The 24,236-nt window shown below is 39.7% G+C and overlaps 1 protein-coding gene and 1 long non-coding RNA gene across 2 annotated transcripts in view; both read right to left on the reverse strand.

The window, feature by feature from the left end:
• Window positions 1-887: 887 nt before the first annotated feature.
• LOC106906438 (uncharacterized) lies at window positions 888-4,158 on the reverse strand. Its single transcript, XR_001415362.2, has 2 exons — window positions 3,635-4,158; window positions 888-1,519 (listed from the first exon to the last, which is right to left on the reverse strand). It is a non-coding gene; the product is annotated as an uncharacterized LOC106906438 (long non-coding RNA).
• Window positions 4,159-5,314: 1,156 nt separating this feature from the next.
• Window positions 5,315-24,236, reverse strand: part of aqr (aquarius intron-binding spliceosomal factor) — a 45,667-nt gene continuing 26,745 nt past the window's right edge. The window contains exons 28-36 of the mRNA XM_014971710.2: window positions 23,030-23,167; window positions 22,866-22,937; window positions 22,437-22,624; window positions 22,177-22,348; window positions 19,388-19,558; window positions 11,970-12,055; window positions 7,223-7,397; window positions 5,985-6,089; window positions 5,315-5,776 (exon numbers count right to left, since the gene is read on the reverse strand). Coding sequence (XP_014827196.2) covers window positions 5,513-5,776; window positions 5,985-6,089; window positions 7,223-7,397; window positions 11,970-12,055; window positions 19,388-19,558; window positions 22,177-22,348; window positions 22,437-22,624; window positions 22,866-22,937; window positions 23,030-23,167 — 1,371 coding nt within the window. The 3' untranslated portion in view covers window positions 5,315-5,512. The remainder of the gene's footprint in view (window positions 5,777-5,984; window positions 6,090-7,222; window positions 7,398-11,969; window positions 12,056-19,387; window positions 19,559-22,176; window positions 22,349-22,436; window positions 22,625-22,865; window positions 22,938-23,029; window positions 23,168-24,236) is intronic.

A 24,236-nucleotide genomic window follows, 5' to 3' on the forward strand; every position in this document is an offset into this window, starting at 1 on the left:
TAGCTTCTACCATCATCTGATGATGAGCAAACTCATCATCAGAGTTTGCTCCGTCGTTGGCTGTCACCTTAGCATCCGTCATGGGGTCATCAGGGTCAAAGTCTGGCATAAACACCTAACACCTATAATCTATGTGAAAATGGGAGTCTTGTAGTGCCATCTGATCAGCTTGATTCTTGGTTAGATATTTGGATGTATAGCATGCCATCAACTCATATATACGCAAAGCAGAGTTAGACTTCTTTTCCCTCAGTGGTCTTAAAAACATTTTATTTTGGTGCTGCTGCTGTAGCAGTAGGGGAAGAGCAGACTGTAGTGATCTTCCAGAAGGTTAGATCCTTCAGTGTTTTCAGTAAGATGCTGCAGATCTATTAGACTGTTGTGGGTGGTGTTCTCTCCTCTATCATCATCTGTTGCGGTAGCAGCATCAGGGCCAGTGACCTCAAAAAGCTCAACAAGCTGATAAAGAAGAATTGCTCTGTTCTGAGGACTGCTGTAGAACCTCTGGAGATAATTGTGCAGAGATGAATCCTTCATGAAATGAACATTACGTCAACCCTGAGTATGTTCTTTATGAGGCCGTGATGCAACAACAAGGGGTTTTCAGTCAGAAGCTTTTTTAAGAATTGATGTAGTACTGACCACTAGAGAAGATTCTCACTACCGTCTATCTATAAAAACTCTCTTAAGAAATGTGTATCAAACAATGTTACAAGAACTATGATTTTTCCTTTTCGATTAGTAAAGTATTCTAGTATTGGAACTGAATTGAATAAATTAATTATTTAAACACAGCATGTGTGTTATAAGAGTTAAAACTGTCACTCTTTTTCTGTTTGCTTCCTAATTAAACAGCACACAGTACGAGTCAATCAGCAACCACAGAGGACGAGCTTAAAGCAGTTTTAATCGCATTCTAGGTTTCAGTGCAGTGCTTTACAAGTCTAAACAGTTCTATTGTTAAAATGCCATTTTCATTCTTATCTTCCGCATGCAGCGTCACCGTGAATTATACAGAGAGCACGGACCATGAATGCAAAGCCTATTTTCTTGCGCACCAAACTGAAATCCGAGGTTAATTAGGTGTTAACAGCAGAGGTGGAAACCAGCGTTCAAACTTTTTTGGTCGCAGAGGTTACAAGACAGAATGCCAGATTGTCAAATGCCACTCGTTACAAAATAAAACAGACACCATCGGCTCCTATCTCTGTGAAGAAGCTTTGTCGCTACAGAACAGGAGTGACCCCCTGTGTGATCCCCTGTGTGATCAGGTCCTGATCACTCAGGGTGACTCTCAGCACAAAGGCTTGCAGTGCCTCATGTTGTTGGCACAGGTCCGGCCTACGTTGGCCCCCTCCAGCAGTAAGTCAGAAAGTCGATCAAGGCCGAGGCAGGTGGTGAGGGGGCTGATGAGACCATAGAGACCGCCTAAGGTGATGCTGATTGGCCAGCCAATGAACAGCAGTACCACCAGCCAAATGATGCACCAGAAACACGAGCCACAACTCGCCATCCTGGTCTACAGGGGAAAAAAAAAAAAGAAATCGGTTAGAATACAAATTAAAACATAGACAGGAATTTTTATAAACTGCTTCAGCTTTGATCCAGTTCTAGTGTAGCACCATATTTCTAAGACCGTTTCCTCTTTAACAAATTACTACTTTTCTCAAAAACTGGCAGGGGAGAATCCCTTACTTGTCTCATGTCACCTATATCTGAGTACAACATGTGGAGAGGGCTTGACTTCAAAAATAGAAGATGGTAATACACAAATTCTGCCTAAAAGAGATACTTTTACTTTAACTTAAATATAACATCTTTTACAGTAAACTGAATAAAAAGTGAGTGTATAAGTTGTGAAATGTATTGTTTACAGATATATTTTATGGGTCAGTGGCATGAATAGTTTTGTACCAAAAACCCAACAAAAGTAACAACATGCATTTAAAACGTCATTTAGACTGAACTACAGAGGACATGTTTTGATGAGAATTTCACATAATGTGTAACATTAATTCAGAAGATATAAAAAGTCTACGTTCCTCTGTTAAAATGCTTTTTTTTTCACGTGCTTGGAAATTGTTTTCTAACCTTTTCCTGGCTGATACATTGTGATACATCCCCTCTGACTGCTCCTTTTTCTATGGAATTCAATTTGACCGTCATTTGTCGTTTGTGGTTTAGGTGTGAACTGATTCCTGTTTGACACTGGGTGAGAATGTGGTGGTTGTTTCTGAACACAGCCACATCCTGTGTGGTGTAGGAGAGAGCACGCCGCCACATTATAAAAACATCATAAGAACATGGTACAGTAATATGGGTGTCTAGACTTCTTTTTCCACTGTATGTAGCTTACCAGCATAACAATTTAACAACATCAATACTTATATATTTTGCAACGAGTTTAATTTTAACAGTGTGCGACTCTATCACTATGAATTCTCGCATCTGGCTTTAAAAATAATTAAGGTTGACTATTTAGATCACACAGGACAAGAAGTAAATGTTCCTCTGTTGTGATGAGAGATTATCGGTATGAGATGGGAATTGTTGTTGATCTAGAAGAGCTTGTCAGGATCAGACAGTCGCTTTTACAAAGCCCGATATGCTGACAGCTCCGAGCGATAGCCACCATGCCTGTCTGACTGTCGAGGTCAACTGACCATTGAATGACACGGTGTTGAAGAGGCACGTTAGTCACCCACTAATAGCAGATCAGCAAACATCATTCAGGACCTTTATAATAAGCAGAACTGTCAGCACAGATAAACAGCGACCAGGAGTCGTAAAGTGCTGCTATTCTCAGCCTGCTGCATCACCTGCAGAGAGACAAAGTTTCACTTGGTAAACTGTGCAGGTCTCAACTTCCTTTTTTTTTTTTTTTTTTTTTTTCACCACTTTGAACGGGTTTCAAATACGGAGTGTGGCTTTAAATATTTCCCGCGATAAAATCCACCAGACAAAACTTGGCCCGCGGCCCAGCCTTGAAGTTAAGATAGTAGAGCTGATGGTTTTATGAGTGTGAAAGTATTGTGTGCTGTCAGGCTGATTCTTTAAGGTTGTTAAAGCTTTAAGACACAACGGTCAGATTTCTCCCCCACCAACTCCCTGCAGGCACTGCTGCCTTAACTCTGTGCAACGTGTAATTTCCTGTTTTGACAGCGCTGTCATGTAGGGTTGGCCAATAAATTACATGTTCTCGCACGAGCGTGTCTCATGGTGTATCCCGTGCTCTTAGTAAACACCAGCACGTTGAAAAGAGGGGGAAAACACACACAAATGAGCCACAAAATTACAAGTTTTTACAGTGGAGAAGAATAGCGCATAAAATTACAAGAATATTACTGATGTCAGATTAAAAAAATTCAATTTAAAACTTTGAAATTTATACAGCTGCAAACTCTTATCTTCCTTTTCAAAAAAAGAAAATATTCCACAAAACATTTCATAATAATAAATCTTCTTGCTGTACATCACTCCACAGGAAGCGCAGCAACAATCAATCTGCTTCTGTCATGTTAAATGCAGTTAGTGCAATTTTACATCTAAGCAAAAATGTTAGGAGTGTCAGCTTTGCAAAAATAGCTAATAACCTAGAGAATACCTGTCCTGTGAGTATAAAAGACATGTTCACCTTCAGCACAGACAAGGTTCTGGAGGAACTGAGCGGCTGCTTTTCCTCACGCTCGGACAAAACTCTCCCAGATCCTTCCTCAGACTTCCAGGGCAGATGTTTGTAAGCAGTAGTCACTTCCCACCAGTTTGCCTCTAATTTGCTCCAACGAGGTGCCACAGCAGCTGGACTGTCTTAAGGCCGGCTGAACGAAAAGCACAACGGGAAGTCTGATCGGAGGGAGGCCGTTGCACAATGAAGCTATTCATGTGACTCAGGGGAAGGATATGCCTGGTGTCATGAGATTTCAGCTCTTTGGTGATATAGCGAGATGTCGGGAACCTTGAGGTTTTATGTGACTGACAAAGACAAAAGAGCGGATGATTGTGGGGTTTAAAGTAAATGATTCATGGATATTTAATAGATCGATGTGCATTTTTATGTAGCCTCCCTGACTTCCACTTCTTCTTTGCTTAAATAGCTCACGCTCTGAGTGGAGATGAACCGTGAACATCAACTTTTGAGATATCTCAATTGGACTTAGATCCATGCTTTGACTAGGCCATTAAAGATATGCTTACAATTCAACATTTTTCCTATTATCCGTAACCAGCTTTGAAGAGAACTTAGTACCCAACCCTGAATTAAACTCAACTTGCATTTAGGTTCATCAGAGGGGCAAGTAGTTCAAATGCATGAATTTTCAGATTCTTAAAACACTTCACAATTATGTATTATTTTGTGTTGGGTGAGTATATGAAAAAAATTCGGCAGATTTCCCTTCATCTTATGAATAGTTGAATAAAAATGAGTCTCTTATATGAAAGTCCTTCTGTCACTCAGCACACAAAATATTTCTCAACCGTCATTCCAATCCTTACTCCAGGAAACAGAAAGCCCTACCCACTACTGCTCCAGCAAAGTCCAGTGAACCTTCACCTCAACTGCCCTAAATTTTAAACGCAATACGGCGGAAGAACAGACAAAAGAATTTTCATGGCTTTACAGTCGACTGCAGAAAATGTGTCTCTCCACATCTATCAACACACGGTTCTCCAGCAGGTCCCTGAACTGGCCGAGGCACAAGCAGCTGTGCAAGCTGACCTGCTGCGCTAACAGGCAGCCTGAGGTGTGATGTGAAAACGACCAACCTCTCGTGCATGATAATGAATAAATTTCCAGTCTGCGTTCTCGCCTGCAGGGTTGTGAACCCCGTTAAACTCTTAATCATAATTCATTTATGTCTAAACGGTCAAGCATTGCTTTAAACCTGGATTATGGATAGCGCTCTTGATTTCAACACCAATACGTCATCTTTCAGCCAATCTCGTCCCTCATAGGAACCTCATACAGTACCGTGCGTGTCTTCGGTACTGCACAAAGATGTATGAATGGTGGAAGATTTACTGTTGCTGGTTGAGTGACTGTGCTTCTCGAGGGCAGGGTGAAATCCCCCGGCATGCACACGGGCTCCTGGGTGAAGTGACTGACCTATAAATGCAGCTTAGTAGCAGCCTGCGCTGCTGGTTTGGGTTGAGCCAGTCACAGCAGAATTAAGATTACCATGAATGGATGAGCGTATCATGACACAGGTTATCTGATAAGAGTGAGAGCGCAACAATGATTATGTTTGGAGGCAAAGTGCATTATCAGCTTTGGTAGCTCTGCACATGAAGAAACAAGCCAGTATAAATAAAACGATTTTAGTTTTTTTTTTTTTAATAAAGTACTAATGGTTACAAAAATCATCTGCTTTAAAAAAAAAAAAAAAAAAAAAGAAAGCAAGAAAACATCAAAAGGATCTTTGACAAGTAGAAAACAGGTTCAGTATCAATGTCATCACACGTTTTCAATGAGAAATCTAATTTGTCCGTGTGTAGCAGTCCACTAACGGATCCGCTACTGCTCTTCGTCGTCGTCGTCCTCCTCCTCACTGTCGCTGTCTCGGCCTGGATGCTCTGGCATCTTCGTGTGGTCGACTGTTTCCTGGTCCCCCTCTTCCTCCGCGGCCTTCTCTGCGTTTGGCTCGGGGTTCGCAGCTCCTGGGGTTTCCTGCTCCATGGGAGTTTCTGGCTGTGGTTCTGCGGAGCTACCCTGCTCTGTCTCGACCGCAGCGTCTTCCTGAGATTGTTGTGGAGGCATAGCCAGTTTCTGCTGTTGCTGCTGAGAAAGCCAAAAACACACAGGGATTCCTAACAAATGAAATATTTTCACATAGTAATTTTGGTAAAATGAAAATAGTTGTTCTCTTCACTTGTGAATAAAAATGCTATTTATTTCTTGATTGGAAGTGAACATTATTTTTTAGAATAGTAGTGTCAGTGTTTTTTTTTTTACACATTCTAAGATAATGACACTGAAAGGCGTTTACCTGTCTGTACTTGTGGGAGGTTTGGATCATGTGCATGTACATGTTGTACACAAAGTTTGTCATCTCTGGCATGTCCTTGATGATCCGGTCAGGCTGCTCATCCCTCTAAAGGAGAGGAGGAGGGGGGGGAGGAGAAAAAGGCAATTTGATGATTCAGAATAGTAATGAAATCAAAAACTCCTTGTATCTTGTTAGGGATCGTTCATTAAGTTACCAATGGAGGTTTTATGGATTTACAGCAAAATCAGTGAGGAAATTACATTTTAGCCCCTGAACACAAATTTTCCTTGCAGCTACCACTTCTCACTGGCTAATGAAACCAAGTGCAGAATGCAGAGTCAGTAATTCCACAACATTAGCATGCAGACCACTTCTTGCAGCCTAAACTGCGGAGAAAGATGAGCAGAATATTTTATATGCTGACAGACTTTTGCTTTGCTAACACAGAAGAACCTCACCGGAATCCTGCTGGCATCACGTCGAAGTCAATGAGACACTTGATTACAACTTACATGTGGAAGATTTCTCTGTAGCGAAAAGTTAATGAAACATGTTGCTTTACTGTAATTCAACTCACTAAACATGCAGTGCCATGAAAGATTAACTGTTCCCTTATATGACTCTTCTTAAAACATAATTATTTATCTGTACAATGTGAACACATTGCTGCAACCCTGTGTGCAAATACTCCTGTGGACCAAGTCAGGCCAAATTGCTTGTTATCCTTCTGGTCGGGCGGTGTCAGACAAAATCTGCATGAGCGTGTCAGCAGCAAAGGTTTACCGACTGTAGATGGACAGGCTAAGCAGGGGCCGCATGTGTGTACCCAAAAGAGCTGTCCCTCGTGGGGATGAACACTCGAGAGTCAGAGAAAGTGTCAGAGGCTGTGGGGTATTTTAGACTGCCCTGTTGCCACAGTGCGCCAGCCACTGAGATGCAGTGACCAGACAACAGCCGTGTCACGCTGGTCTGGCCCAAGGTTTTATTGTTAGCTCTTTGGGAGTTAAAAATAGCCAGGCCTGTGTTTCCCATGCTCACAAAGGGCCCCTGCACGCTGATGTTAACGGATCAATCTCTCTGTGTAAAGCAGCAGAAGAACCGGATGGAGAAATAATTTAAGGAAGAGGAGACTAGCATGGATCTCAGTGCATTTGCCTGACTCGCGATAAGGAAGGTAAACGTATTACGAGAGAATAATTGATCCAGAGCGCGGAGCATGCATATGTTGATGTACATACAGGCTGTTCCTGGCTGTAGTACTCGTGCGGTCTGATGTGTAGCTGCAGTGGTCTGGCAGTCAGTTGCTTGAAGGCGGGAGTCAGCTCAAAGCAGTTCTCGAACAGTGACACCCGAGCAAAGATGTACAGACCCAATCTGGCTCTTGACATGGCGACCACAAGACGCCTCACATCCCTGTGGAGGGAGGAGAAAAAAAAACAAAAAAAAAACAGCTCAGAATTGGTTTGACATGAAGAGGGGGGGATATTCAAAGAGACATGAGTGGGAGGGGAAGAGAATGTGCAGAGGAATAGCTAAAACTTAGTTCAGGGTTAAAGGATACAGTAAAGATGGAGGGGAAAAAGGCAATGTAGCGTGGGAGGAGGGAAGGTTTAAGAAAGGATGAGAGGGACTAGGTGAGTGGGACAAATATAGAAGACGAAAGCAAAAAAATAAAGGAAAGGGAGGCAAGAGGGAACATCAGCAGAGGAAGTGGGAGAGTAGAGGAAGGGGCAGATTTAGGTTACTTTTTCCTGCCATCTAAGAGAATTAAGAGATTAAAAAGGACAGAGGAGTAATTTCTCTATGAAGAAGAACAAAAATCCCACTTGGCTTGTTCTAACACATTTGTTAATGTACTTCGGTGTCAAGGAACGCAACAGAAAATCTAAATACAGCCCCCCTACAAGAGTATTAACATTCCTGTTTCCAATGTTAATTGTAGTAAAATCCCTTTTACGTAGATGCTGACAGACACAAATTTTCTATTACAGATAGTAATTTTTAAAATTCAGGGTGGCTTCCTGCTAATATTTAGCCAGCCTTTATGATTACTGTCACCTTTAATTTTTTTTTCTTCAAAGGAGGCTGGTTCTGTATGACATCATTACCTCCTTTGGCTGTGAACGAGCTCTCCTGCAGCTCACAGAGCCAATGTTGGTCGGAAACTACTGTCAACTTGACTACGTCTACCTAACTAGAGGCTTCGCACTAAATCTCAAGGTTTGGGAGGATTTCCTCTAAAAGTAACATTTTATATTTAACAAATATTCAAAAGGCTCTAAAAAAATAAGAATAAGTCTTGACATTTTCACTGGTAGTGCTTTTCAGAGGTTAGAAAAAAAGATGACAAAACATATGGATGTGTAAATCTGTAACTGTCATGTCGTATTTGTGATTCACAGTAATTTTTTTCTATATTGTCCTCGTACTCTACCAAAAAAAAAAAAAAAAAAAAAAATGCTACACTGCTCCAATTAAGAAGAAATACCAAGAGAAAGTCTCTCAGAGCAATTTTGATTTTATCAGTAATGGACAGAGTGGGAATCGAATCAGCAAAGCACCAGCAGAGGGATGAACTCCTACCAGTCATCACCATTGTCCCTACATTGTAGTTTGTGACAAAGTTTGAGGTTATGAATACTGCGGCAAAGAACTGTTCTATAATTTCTCCTTGACAACGCAGGTTTGGAAAGAAAAGCAGGCAGAGCTGCTTGTGAACACATCATGAACCAAAAGGCAAGATGCACTAAAACTACACTGAATGTGCTCTGCATCCACCTACTCTACTGTGTGCTACCGTTACAATAAATTCAATGCAAATCATACAAATCCAAGCAGAAACGGTAAACAATGGTTGTACTTTCAGTCACTGAAGAATAAGGATATAACTCATAGTTATGATGGAGCATTTATAAAATCAAGGACCTTTTTTTTTTTTTTTTTTTTTTTTAGAATATGGAAATGTATTCTAAAGTGTAAAATAAGTCCAGCTGAACAACTTGGCAGATTAAGAGAAGTAATCCTTTAAATATGCATGATGAATTTCATGAATATGCAAAAAAGGGAAAAAAATGCTTTAGGGAGCTGCTGTGTGGCATATAGTACTTTAATATCGAGATTATTGCAGAAAGTAATGCATAGTTTAAAAAAGAGGTCCACTGCTACAAACTGGAGAACAAAATGATCATTTTTTCATATGCAAAAAAAAAGAAAAAAGTCTGAACCATACTGTGGAGGTCATGAGCCAATCATTGTAGCCTGTGGACATGGCGGTGCTGATAGTTGCCCACCTGGGCTGTGCTGTGACACGATGGGGCAAAGTGGACGAATGGCTGCCCTTTGTGTGTCCATGTGTTTGAGTGCGTCTGTGCGCTTCCCTGTCAAAGTGTGTGATCCCGTATGCGAGTGTGCCAGTGTGTATCAGCAGGACGGATTCTCCTGTCAAAGCCAGGGTCAGTTCATCATATGGTCGGCTGTATGCCTTTTGGTTGTCATGGCAGCAAACTGCCAGGAGGAGAGATGCAGAGAGGAAGAGGAGCGTGGCTTGTGAGGGTGAAGTCAGTGGCAGACCAGTCATCTCGGTATATCTCGGTGATCCTTTTAGAGGTAACTGCACCTCTAACATATGAGCGAACCGCAAGGAAAGTAGTGTGAAAAGTATTTGCTGTATCTATATTACTGCGATTAAAGGACAACTGTTTGAGAGGCAGATTTAAATGGATAAGAAATCCTATGAAAAAATATTTTAAGATTTAAAAAAATGTAAGTATGAGAGTATGTTTGCAAGTAATCATAACCAACTTATGCTTAGTGATCATAAAGAAATGTTGGATATTAAATAGATGAAGGATGATGAGCTGATAAAATGACTTAGTAATAAAAACTGGTGAATAAGGCATAACTTCTGCATACATTTTTATTTAAAAAAATGTGATTACTCTTATTGCCCTTTAAAATAATTTCCTAAAGCTAAATCAACAAAAAAAGTCACTTAAATTAAAAAGATATAATTAAGAAATATTTTTTTTTAAATTTACTCCCTAGTTTCTGTCATTTTCAACAATTTCTTTCTTAATGAAACTGGAAACTGAACCTCTCATCACGTCGCCTCTGGCTGTTCATAAATCACCAATCAAGATGGTCGTGTTCCACACACATTAAAGCGTTCGTAAATAAAGCTGGTTTACCAGAACCACAGGACTCCTGTTCTTCAGGATAAAACAAGGTTATTATACCATGCCAATCTCATACCAACCCATGTTTGGAGTATAACTACCACATTTTTAGGGCATTAGCGAGAACATTTGAAACAAAAGCTTGCAATTAACTGTCATGTTGCTTTTAGCTCACTGAATGCAATTACAATAGGTAGATATATACCTTAAAAACAGTGATGGGTGGAGCTTGTGGAGCTTCCTAGACATCACTGTTTCTGGCAAACACAAATATTTCCAAGAAGAGCTTATTGTGTTTGTGGACAGACAGACATTGTTTAAAGACATTTTTGATCCACAAGTTATATGCAACGCTGCACCCAGTGGTGTTCAGGAGAAGAGATTGCTGAATTTGACTGCGGTGAATAATGACGAGGCTCAAACTGCATTTGACTGGGTTTGTATTGGATTGATTTGAGTGCTAATTAAATAGTCTGTGACAAACATTAAGAAGGATTATTTGGGTTTGGATGAAAAGAACAAGAAATAATAACGTTCGAGTTATCATTTGCATAAGATGAGTCAGCTAACTGTTAGTCCCAATTTCCTAATACGATCTTATTGCTTTGGGATTGGCTGAGTCTGATAGTTTTCTTTATTTCACTGTTACCCCATCACATGTGTATTAGTGATAACCGAGGTAAAATTACAGTATTGCCTTGTTTACTTAAATCTCAAAAAGTAGCAATCTGAGGATAAGAAAGTTTTTTTTTATAATTTCATGCAGGCTCCAAGTTGATGAAATGTGATGAAATCTGGCAGGCTTGGAAAGCAACACTTTCTGCAATATTCCCAAATGAAATAAGAATACATGCTTCAATATTTCCAGGAGAAGCCACACTCATGTTGAGCGTTATCACCAATAGTATGGAGCTGACTGAAAACTGGGTTTTGAGGACTTTGATGTTCAGTGCTGCCAGAAATCATCCACAGAACTGCAGCAATGCCATCCACTGACCAATCAGGAGCACTCTGACTGTGGGTATGGTAGGGTGTGAAATGTGTGCGACAAGATCAGATAGATGAGAGAACGAGAGAAGCATGCACTGCCAAAAAAGATAAAGTATATTTATTGTCAGGGACATCAAGTCAATTCCCTATCTGTGAGATAAAAAATGGCCTTTTAAGTGTCTTGTTTCTGCCACCTAACAGGTCCAAGATGAGGGCTGATGTGCAGAGAGAGAGAGAGAGATAGTATTCAGCTCTAAAAGGAATGGCTTGTTATGTGCTCTGGAGTACCAATTTGTTGGTTGTCCAAGACAGCGATAAAGCTGTGAGCTGTGCAATTCCAACAGTAGCTAATGTATATCAGAGCAAATAGCCAGCAGAGCTAACTGAAGTGCAGTGGATGAGTTCAGCCTCAGCTCCCTGATAATAAACCATGTGGCATATAAAGTGTAAGGAGCTCATTGAGATTTCATGGCAGCAGAAAGGCCACTAGACCACACATCAGCGGAATAAGGAATGAAGGGAGAGCAAGTCAGGAGCAAACGAGGGTCTGGGCCTAAGAAGAGGGGCACGTAATGGGACAGTCATGGCTTTAGAGACAATTTTGGCTAACTTTCTTGTGCAAATAATTCTTTTTGCAGCTGTCTTTACTATTAAAAACTATTAAACTATACTATTAAAAATGAAATCTATTAAATAAAAGTATAAATAAACATTCCCATAAAGACATAGCATTACAAAAAATAGAAGTTGCATTTACACAGATTTTTTTTTTTTTGTATCAGGAACATTTATTCTGCTTCGCATGCGCTGGAATAATCACCTTAGGTGTCCCACAGCTTTGGTACGGACCAGCGAGAGGATGATGTAGTCATTCTGCTGACCCTGGAACCTGTCCACTGTTGTAATCTGCACACACACACACAAGCACATTTTTATTAGTCAATAAACCCAAAATACATCTGCATAAATTTGAAAGATTTGCTAAACAAGCTTCAGCAGCTAAGATGCTTTTCAAAGTGAACAAATGCGTTCGAGCCAGGTGGAAAGTTTTTTTCCTGAAATGTAAAAAAAAAAAAAGAAAAAAAAAAAGAGTGAGCCGACTTTCCCTCTCCGCTTCTTCTTTTCTTGTTTCTTTCTTTATTTTTGAGAGGAGAGTGATAAGAAGCCGGCGTCTTCTTGTTGGGCTGTTATCGCTGAGGGCCACATGGGCAGCCAAAAGAGTTAATGCGGCTTAAAGGGCATTTGCTATCACTAGCCTCTTAGCGGGGCCTCCTGAGAGCCAGATCCAAGGTAGTAGGGGGCCATGCGGTTAGCCTCAATCAAAGGTTATTTTCAGAGGAGAGAAAATGCCTGAGAAGTACTTCTATGTGAGACTTTTCACTTTAATTCAAGGTGCTGGCAACTGTACTGACTTCAACATGTGAGGAACATGAATGTCCCTGTGCTTTCATGCATTACAAAGTAAAGATATGGCTCCTTGTAAACTCTGAAGTAGTCAACTTACAGGTTTCCTTGGAACTAAAAACATTATTTAATACACATGACAAACACAGTTGCATTATCTAATGAAAGTAAAAAAAAAAAAAAAGAAATCAGGTTGGTGGTCAACTTAATTTGTTAACCACCAAAGATGTGTAATTTTAGATAAATGTTCATTTCTGGCGCTCTGATTGGTCCACAAATGAAAGCCAGATTTCTTTGGATAAACACCCCTGAAAAAAACAACAGACTTCTGATTTACAGAAGTGAGCCATGAATAAGCATGTACTTTAATGTTCTTTTTTAAAAGTTCATTAAAAAAAAAAAAATCTGACAAAAGTCATGGACCTTTGTCAGATTGTTACTATATGGATAATTGATAGTAGTACTTCTATCAAGAAACTTGTAGTACATTTATTTTTTTAACATTTAATGGTTGGTTTAAAACTAAAATTCTGTAAATTGATGTGGCACAGTCTGTCCTTAGAGATAAAACCGAGAACAGCAGTTCAAACCTCAAACAAAACCTGTTCAAACCTGAGCTGGAGAGAGATTAAAACAAACAAACAAACAAAAACAAACTGAACTAACGCTGGACATATTTCTAAAACAACATTTTTCTATGCCTCTTTTTGTATTGGCACCATCTCCGAGTGAAACAGGTGTGATAATACGGGGATAAATCCAGATACAGAGATACACAATATAAGATAACATTTATTCTCACTGTCTGACTTAGCCTAAAATAAGGAAAAACCTTTTCTGCTTTAGGTGAGAAACAATTATCCATTGTTACAAATTTCAGCTGAAAAGCCACTCAAAGAGGAAGAGGCCCTTAAACAAAACAAACATAAGAAAAACCCGGATTAAGCAGAAGATGATGTGTGGATTCTTTAAATGTCAGTTTTAAAGTATGAAACCTGTGGATAAAAGTAAAGATATTATGACTCTGGGTTTTCTCAAGATCACAAAGCGAACCATTGAGCTAAAGGCATGTTTTGAAAGAAATGTGCTTAATCACATTTTTTTAAATCCATAGTTGTTCACAGTCAACTTTCTAGATATAAAACCAAGAGATTTTTACACTTCTCAAAGAAAGAAAAAAAGTGCATAGGTACAAGTTGCTCTTGGGAATCATTACTGTATGTAATACGTGGCTTTACAGTAGCAATGTTCAGAAGAATTTAAAGCCCACCACAAAGAGGTTAGTGTGTCCTCTATAGATGCTCACATCAGAACAGATCAATAGGCCTCCATCAAGAAGCTGCACAGTGCTGCACTGGATCCCTCACTCATGTTATATAAATCATGCAGTGGCTGGAACTTCCTCCGACCTCATAATCCAAAATAACTTGGAACTCCCACAGAACACCCTATCTTCGGTAAAAAGTAATGTGCTGAGTGTGTCTGTGTGTGTGCTAAAAGGTATTTATTTATGTCTTCCTGATGTCTATGTAGAACAGGTGCAAACCCACTGGCAAAAAATATGTTGTGTTTTTAAGCACATGGGGAATCGTGGACTGTATATCCGGCATGCATAAACGTATGCCTCTCACACCACGAGATGTGAGAGGCTTTTGACAGGTAGTTATTCTTGGCCCGGAGACACGGGCGCCTATCGACATTCTCCCCAAGGTGCAGCTTTTTGCATGGTGTTTAGTTATTTATGAGAAATCTTCCTGCGAGAGAATCACAGAGGTCATGTCAATGTGACACACGCACGCACGTCTGTGGACATGCAGGAGCACACAGAAGATACTGTGTGAGACACACACACACACACGCACGCGCACACACACACACACACACACACACACACACACACACACACCCCCACACACACACACACACAACTATTTACAGGGGATCATTTTCTACCATCCTGTCTTTCTCCTCATTGTCAGAGCAAGAATGACACACTGTCTTTCAGCTAATAGACAACCATGGAGTGTTGCACTCTTGTTGGTTATTTAATCCATTCTGCTACGTAGCATTTGTTGTAATCACTGCTGGGAATGTGCAGATTGAGTTAGATTTTTTAACTATTTACGAGGCACGAGGAGCAACAACATTAATAGAATGCCTTATTTTTGTGGGCTCCTGATGACTTACTATTTATGACTTAAAGTTAAAAAAAAAAAAAAAAAAAACAGAATGCAGGAAGATTTTCCTCTAATGACTGTTATGCACCACTTTGACATCCTGATTCATGCTTTATGCTGTCTTTATGTTATTACATTTACTCTATCTCTCTCTCCAGTAATATAGTTTGTGGTAATGAGAACAGAGAATGAGAACAGAGACCGTAAGTAAGAACACTCCTTCATTTCTCTTCTACCCATGTAATATGTAAGAAAATAAACAGAGGACTCACTATTCACCATTCAAGCTTTGACCCGACGATACAGATGTTAGCCATTTCCAATTTCACTTTAAGAAATTTAAGAGAATTAAAATATTGTTCTTAAGTAAAACAACAGTGCTTGTTTTGCTTGAAACATTATTTTATTTTTATGTAAGGAGCAGAAAAAGCCAGTGAGTTAAAACTGGTTTTAACTCACTGGCTTTAGGATACAATATTAGCAATTACTGCATTTAGCATTATTAAAAGGTGCGTCTGTCAGTCAGATTTGTATTCCCCAATAAATGTAAACCCTTAGATTAACTAAGGATTTTAAAAAAAGGGCTACCGACATTTCCAGATGTGGAATGTGTTCAAATACAGGGAAAATCAGATAATTTTTTTCTGGTATTCCACTCAGCCTTCCTGTTCTCTTCTTTAGGTCTTGCTTCCTCTTAAACTAAATTAACCACAGTCACAACTAGACTTGTCCTGAAAAAATATATTTTCATACAAATAGCTTCCTATACCTCTCTGCTTCCCTTCGCATGAAACAAATGAAACACCTTGACATTTTTGAAAATAGCTAATGTTGAGTTTATTTTTTTGTTTTCTTCACTCGATACCATTATCTATGCTGAAGAGTCTTGAGGTCAATCCGACCAGAAAGCTCTGAAAATCATCCAGTTCTTGTCAGGAACAAATTTGTTAGTTGCATTTCTATGTAAAACTTTAATACTGAAAATCCAATTTAACACTAAGCATTTAAATATAAAAGTAAAAAAAAAAAATTAATAAATAAAATCTTTGTTGAAAGTATAAGAAACTGGCTTATTGACATTCAGATGGAAATGTAGGCTAATGCGTCTCCTTTTGAGACTCCAACTGGTGCTAACCAGGATTTCCCGTCCTACTGAGTCTAATTAAAGCCATCAAAGTAAAGTAAGCAGGCTGCTGACATTTGCTTGGTTTTAGCAATTGTGACACATTGTCAGACACACTGTGGACCTGGTGCTCAGCGCCTGACCTTTCAGCCGCTCAGCATTTTTCCCATAAGAGTCCCTCTTTCCTTTTCATCAAGCGTCCTGTCTGGACATCCTTCATTTCAGCACATCTAGCAGCCTGTCACTCTTGTCACCGTATCACGGGGTATGCACACTGACTAAGGATGCGAGCACTTTGACTGATGCTTTGTCTTAACTTTGCAAGACATCTTGCATGGCTAAGCACAATTTTGGGCTCACTGTCAAAACAAGGAATATAGTTCAAGAGAAAGGATGGAGGTATGGTTGCACAGCAGAAGCTTTAGTTAAGAAGAAATGGAAGTAAACGCTTTTGCCCTGCAGGTGTCCAACACACCATTAATCTGGCACTCAAACTGATACCATAAGTGACTCAATGGGATCCACTTCCACCGACCCATTTTCACATTTTAAGAAATAGCTAAGAGACTGCTTGAAACTTAGCTAGAGATCCAGATAAGCCCAAATATATTCATACCCTTGGTCAGATACATATTTAGAAAATCTGTTAATTTTACTAACATGTTTATTCTGTCTGAAAGTTAAAATGACCTAGCCAAGGGGTCTGCAACTTCAGTGTCCAAAGGGACATTTTTGGCCCATAGTGGGACAGTTGGTAGAACTGTTGCCTTGCAGCAAAAAGGCTTGAATCCCAACTGGGACCTTTCTGCATGGAGTTTGGATCTTCTCTCTGTGCATATGTGGGTCTTCTCAGGCAGGACTGGCAACATGTTTAGAGTGTATCCTGTCTTTCGTCCATTGGCTGCAGGCAATAGGCCCCAGGTGACCCTGAAGGAACCAGCGGCCATACACATGTATGGCTAGAAGGATGGATAAAAATATCTAACACTGGAAATTTGTGGTTAAGTTTAAAGAACCACTTTTAGGCTTTAAAAAAAGAGAAAAACAGAAAAGTCAAAGGATGATGAATACATTTCCTTATATGGTATGTTGATATTTAACAAAAATTATGTTAAAAAAAAAGTACTGTTTCTAATAAGGGGAAAAAAAGATGCAAGACGTTATTCCTGCTACGTGTAGTGCCATTCTATTGTAGAAATTCAACCTGGATCTGGAAAAACAGGGTGCAGGTCTCTGACCCAGCTAGAGACCCAACTATTATCAAATAGAAAAAAAAAAAAAAAAAGCAAAATTTCCACTGAGCAGCAGTGCATGGGTCGATGCGGTTCAGTTTGCTGCTTTGGTCCGGTGTATTTAGGAGAGCGTTTCCACCTCCAATTGGACTTTCACTGGGCAGGAGGAGCTAAAACCAAACGGATAATGTTGAGTTATACTAGTGCGATGACTCGCGTAACGCACTAGAACGTCTCATGTTTGTCGCAATCAGTGACGTTTTGTGTGCAATCAATGCATTGTTTTGTGTGATGTCACTAACTACTGTGCCATTGTCCTATACTGAAAATGACAACTGAAGGTCACCAAACTGACATGTGGGGATATAGAAGCTATGTAGAGATTAGGGTGATGGCGACAAGGTCTTCCAACCTGAAACACTTCAAGCTCATCGTAAAATGCAAATGGTTAAAAATACTACCAGAAAAATGCACAAAGCTCGTCAGCCAATTCATTATATTTTCACAACCTTTCAACACCTTGAAAACTGACATTGCATCTCTGCTTCAGTTAAACAGCCCACAATCCTGCATTACATTACCAACAAGGTCACATTCAACAAATACCACACGGTCAACTCAACACCTCCCAAAACACATACGCCAACAGCAACAAGATGGAAATAAACTGGGTTGTTAATACCAGCCCAGTTTTACCGATGGGGCCGATATCGATATGCTTAAAAGGTGACCAGCATCCATCAATACCGATGTTACTGTCAATATATCTCTATTCCCCATCGTAATTTTCAGACCTTTCTCCAAATGTTAGGAATCAATGAGTGTGTGAAAATATTCACCGCCAGTAGATTAAAAGAACTCAAAGAGGAAACCATAATCTTATAATTGAGCTTAATAATATAAAGAATTAGAATAGCGGGGCAAAAATCTGCAAGCAATTTGCTGAATAATCATGTTAAAAAAATAAAAATAAGGAGACAACAGCAGAGTAACGGATTAACACAGGCTAGACGAATACATCCCAAGAGTATTTTTTAGAGATAAAAAATGGGAACAATTCACATTCCTGCACACATAATCAGTCAGGTGGTTAAAAGAAGGATTCTGCTTCATTTGGTCTCATGACCTGCAGCTGTTCCCAGAGTCTCATGATCTGATACAACTGAACAAAAAAAAAAAAAACTTTTATCAACAAAATGTTCTCTCTTGATGACTCGCAGTGCAACACATCAAGACTGAAAGGAGGTGAAAATGTACAGCTGACAAACATTCTTTAACGTGCACACAGAGCAGTGTGCACATTTCATTTTCTATGGCTGAAAACAAACACCAAGAGCTTTAGGATAATTGGGGATGGACCTCATCTGATATATGAGGTTGTGAAGTAAGTGCCAGTGACCATATCTTGTACGTTTAAATGGTTCTACGCTTACATGAGGTGTAAAAATGTCTTCTGGTATTGAGGATTCCTTCAACATAAGCCATAAAACATGTCACCTTTAAGTGATATTACACAAGGAGTGGGATGTGTTGCAGAGTTGAAACACTGCAACACAACGAGTAGTGGTTGTTGAACATCTGGCAATTAGAAGTGAAAGACATCCAAAAATACACTTCATGAAGATAAAAGCTGTTGTGACAATTGGTACATTTAGAGACTTAAAAGTCTCAGAATACCATCCCAAAGAATAGAGTAAGAATAGAAGCATTATGTTATATGGGTGCTCTAGAGGGACTAGAGACCTTCACAAAATAAGGAAAGAAACGTCTCAAGACATCAACCAGGAGGTTAGGAAATTAACACAGACTGGTCGTTCAAAAGGAAGCACACTGGCAAAATAATAAAAATGGCTTAAGGACAACAAAATATATGTATTGGAGTAGAAATCACACAGCTCCGAACATTTGTGGTCAAAGCTGAAAAGATGTGTCAGAAAGGCCACCTACAGACCTGACGTAGTTACACCAGCTTTGTTTGCACTGCTTAAAAAATGACAGTGCACTGCATGTCAATATAACTTGATTCAACTGTATTGTTGAAACCAGGTTCAGCAGTAGGGATGTAACAATGCACGCAGCATGCAAGACAAGGCAATATTTATTTCCCCCATTTTTGTGATTCCACAAATAGTCGACGCATCAAACTTTGTTTTGAATTATCTGTAATCACCGTAAAAAGAAAAGTCAGTGTAGGACAAGTTCCCAATGATCTCGCATATTCTTTCTGTCTTTGTTTTTTACTTCACACTTGTCAAGATGTAGTTTTTTTTATTCATATGATGAGTCATCCATTGGGACCTACCTTGTGAGGCTGCCCAAAGTAAGGGTTTCCAGCACATCGTTGGTTAATGACATCTCTGATCAGGTGCTTTTGTCCATTGTAGGTAGTGAGGATGCTGATTCGCTCCGATGGGTAGCCCAACAGCCTCATGTACATAAAGAGAGCAACAGAGTACTCCGCCTCAGCCAGGTTCTACACAGAAAAGAAAAATAGGTAACAGGGAGAAGATTAAAATCCGATTATTCATATTCATTTGATTGAGTGCTGAGTAAAGCAGCACTCAGATAAAGAGTGAAGAGGTAAATTGATTGTTCCATGTCTTCTAAATCACTTTGGAGTCTGTTAACGCTTCAGCAAATTCGAATTTCAGATAATTTATCTTGCTCCAGAGAATAAACTCAACTACACACATGTCATTTACTTTCTGCAGAGTTTTTCAGATATAGATTTTTTTTTGTTGTTGTTATTTTTTTGTCAACATACTGCTATGATTTCTCATCTGCTGTTAAGTCAGATAAAGCCGAGACAGAACACAACTAATTTGATCTGGAAAATCAGAGGTTTAAAGCAGGTGAAATTGAAAATAAAGACATTTTAATAACAGCTAAAGTAAACATATTCAAATTAAAATGGCTCTTGAAAGAACAGAGTGTCCATAAAATGAATTGTTGTTGGTCATTTACCAACTTTTCAAATGACACATTTCTCATTCCTGTGTTCTGGCTCCAAGATCGCTCTTTGCCTTTCAAATGTGACCAGAAAAAGAAAACAAGCCAACTATATGCATTATTCATTCAGTTTCAATTAAACGTGGACTGCAGCCTCACATCTTTGCTAGTAATTTATGCAGCTTCATTAACAGCTTCTGATCCAGCTTCAGTGGAATCAACACATCAAAAACAATGGGAACCTTTGTTCATTTTCTCCCATTACCTGCCACCAAATGAAGCATATGCATGCATTTATAAAATCAAAAATCATGTTGGATCTTGCACATTTTGGATTTTGCAATTATGTACGCTATCAATTTGGCGTCCTTTAGAATTAAGAACGATTGTAGCAGGTGGGATGTTTGAGTCAAGCCAAATCTCTCAGAAAATCTTAAATATTCACCTTCCCTTGAAAAAGAATTATTTTAATTTCCCTCGAGCAATCTACAAAAAGTCAGCTACACCTGTTCTGGTTCTTGCAGTATCACAAAAGAGCTACGATACCCGAATCACACGGTGGGGATTACAACTCAGAACAAATAAATCTGCCAGAAAACTTCTCAATTAGGACACATTTTGCAGACTTTATGGCTGAAAATTGAGATAGTTAAATGAAAAACATTACTAAGTATTAAAATGGTTGCGCTCCAAGTGTGGAGCACTTAGAAACCAAAACAAGCAGTCCGAATGTAACTTCATACAGTTGAAATCGGCCCCCGGAGAGAACATAAAGACAGGAGATTATGAAAGAATGTCACAGTGGTGGAAGAGCCATGGAGGCTTTAAACAAGTGTTTTCATTTAGCCTACTGTGTTTTAAACACACCAGCTGCACCAGATATGGGCTGTGAAACTGAATTACAAGAGAAATGTTGTTTGGAGAGAAACTTTCAAACAAATAAGAATCTTGCTGAAGTATCAATAGACTGAAAACTAATATGGAAAGTGCTTTAGCAAATGAGGTGAAGGAGTAACGCGCTACACGTTCTTAATAGATGATCTGCTCAGAGTTAGCGCACAGCAGTGGTTGTAGCGGTGTTTGCTCAGCTGTGGGAGGTATTCAACAGGGACTGGAAACAACAGCTTCTCTTGTGTCAGCCATATTCCCCACCGTTTCCTAGCAAAGTTAATGTGTTTGTGCGTGTGTGTGCTTCAGAGCGATCCTAGTAATTCCCTCGAGGAACCTGGAAATGGCAACAGCAAATGGAGTTGAGTTGCATGTGACCTGGTGCCTTGAGAAGTGCACATGCTCCGGATTTAAGGACAAAAGGAAGCTGTACTCCTCACAGAGCAATATGATTAAACTAATAGGACAGACAAGTAAAATATTAAAGAAAACTCTTTCTATTTTATTTTAAGAACAGTTTTTTCCCTAAAATAAGACCCTGCAGCTGTTCCATATGTCTTTGTTTTCATCAAAAGTAGTTTTGCGTCTCGTCGTTTAAAACATTGCTGTTGCCGTCCGCACATTCGTAAAGCTTATCTTATTGCAATAATATATTTGGGAATAATATTTAGGGATGACGTTTGACATGCTGAAGTGGTTGGAGCAAAAGAAAGAAGAGCTTATGAACCCAGCCCACTGCCCACACTCTGCCTCCGAGTCTTAGCAATGTCACGATGAAATGCAATCTGGCTCCGGCGTAAAGGACAGACCCTCTGCACACTTGGCACAGTGATCAATATAGCATATAAACTGATAGAAGAACCACTGGAACATAAAAATTAATGAACTCTTGTCCAACCACCAATATAGAGGACACACTTAAAGGGGAGTGATGGAGGTGATTTCATGCTACATCAATTTTAAGTCTCCAGGTGTGTTTGTCTTTGTAAAAAGACAGTAAATTCTGTTCTGGAGGAGCACAAGACATTTTGATTTGACATTATGTTTCCAATGCTCCGCAGATGTTAGGGATAAAGATGCTTGTACTAAAACTTTACTAGCTGAAGAAACAAAACAATGTGGACTCGTACTGTTAGGATAAAAATACTCAAACATTTTGTTTACCTCATTTCAAACCCCAATAATTAAGAGATTTGTTTTGATACAGCTTGCAATGTGCACATTGATTAGGTTTTGAGGGTGTTGCATACTGACCTGGTAAAAGTAAGGGTTGGGTTCAGATTCTCCCACCCCATTAAAGTCCTCCACATTAATCAGCTGGAAGTCAAAGGTCAAGCCAGGGTTGGGTACCTGGAACTCAGGAAGCTGCTGAACGTGAGGCAGGTTTCCAAGGTGTTTATAGCGCCAGTTGTAAAGGTTACAAAGGCTGAGGACAGAAAACAGATGAATAGGATTCAAATTCCAAAATAGATCAAGCCAAATTACCTCCTGCTCTTTCTTTGACTGTGACCTACCTTGCGCGCGCACGGCCCTGTGCATCCAAATCTACGGTAGGAACCCCCAACCGTACAAATCTGGTGAACAAAGACTGCTCCATGTTGGAGTACTTCTGAAATGCCATGTTCTTGATTACGGGGGGCAGCTGGTGGTGGTCTCCGATCATGATCCAACGCTTCAGCCTGCTGTAGCCATCCTCTGGGTTCTACAGACAACAGGAGATAACAGGTTGGAGGCATTTGCACAAGTTTAAAAATACACTTTTTACACATGTACTGTAAGAATAGGTAATGCACACAGAGAAGTAAGTGTTAACACTCCATGTATCAACATCTGACTTGAAAAAGTCTAATCAGTGCGAACACATACCATTTAACAGAATTTCAATCATCTCATTTTGTCAAACTCTATTCAGTCTTTTTCCAGATAATAGAAAGGAAAGTTACCTGCAACAGCAGAGGGATGAACGTCTCGATCTCAAGAATCTGTGCAGACTCCTCCATCAGGATGTTGTCGTACTAATAAATAGCACAAAAACCTGGTTTTACAACCCACATTGTAGGTAACTATATACATTCCTCCTGGTTGCCGTCAAAATTAGAAACGCTACCTTAAATCCTAGCTCCACCAGGTCATGACGTTTGAGTGCAGCGTGTGTGCAGGTCATGGCGATGATTTTAGCTTCCTTCACCAGGAGATACTTGGAGCGGTCCAGTCCACTCCTCAGCAGCTCAAAGGCCCTGAACTCCTGGTCAGATGAGAACGAAAGTAGGACTTTAACAACTGTTCATTGTGGTATTTTAAAAAGTGGGTGTAATAAATGTCAATTCCTGATATATGTATAACGTTGACTTTTGTGATTGTTGCCCAATCAATTAAAAGTACTTTGTATAACACGTAAGCGCTGAAAAGCGCTCCATAAATCAAATCTCATTGGCTTAATTAAAAAAAAAGAGAACTGCAGTAAAAAGTGATTATAGGGGTGCTGCTGCATACATTTTTATCTAGTGCATTCATTTTAGAAGTGAGGTCATATTGTGGTGCATTAATAAAAAATAAAAAAAATTTAATCCAACAAGCTCATCTGTGTGATTAATCGCTCAATATAAGCGCCCTATAGAGCCCTTTTACAGGTGGATTCTATTGTATTGTGAATGCAAAAGAAAAGTTGTTTGCCCTAAAATCCACAGCAGTTTATTTTAACGTGTCAATATTTTGATATTACAAGAACGCTGCGGGGTTAAAGGAATGCTGGAAGAATTTGCTGTGTTTTCATGCAGCCCCAGAAGCTGTGGAGACAGGGGAGGAGGGAAGGGAGGGCGAGCGGCATTCGGACAGCGCCGTGGCATAAATATTTGATGTGTTACTATTTTAGCATTAATATTAAACCAATCAAAACATGCAATATTGATGAGGTCTACTTTTAACCATCATGCCTCCAGACTGAGGAGTAAAATCAAGATAATAAGTATTTGCAGAAATTGATGAGTGGGCAAAAAGAATGAAATAAAAAGAAAGCTGGAAGAATCAAAAAGGAGGTCACATCTACACATGAACTCCTAAGGAACAATAAATCACGATACATTACAGAGTAGTCTTATTTAAAACTGCTTTTCCATTCAGAAGTGAAGACAGATCAGCAACCGCAGCAGGATGTTACTTTTGCTACCTTGCGCCACGTACGGGAGCCTCTTAATGGGCGAGCAGATTTCACTGCAGCATGGGTGAGGCCGAGAGAAGAGGGAGAAGTGCTGCGATGCAGTGAAACAGAGGCCAGCCAGATAAATCAAGGTCACCGCACGACACATGTCGGGATA

The sequence above is a fragment of the Poecilia mexicana genome, unplaced genomic scaffold (genome assembly GCF_051168715.1).
Source record: "Poecilia mexicana isolate PSO_F unplaced genomic scaffold, ASM5116871v1 scaffold_22, whole genome shotgun sequence".
Classification (NCBI taxonomy): Eukaryota; Metazoa; Chordata; class Actinopteri; order Cyprinodontiformes; family Poeciliidae; genus Poecilia; species Poecilia mexicana.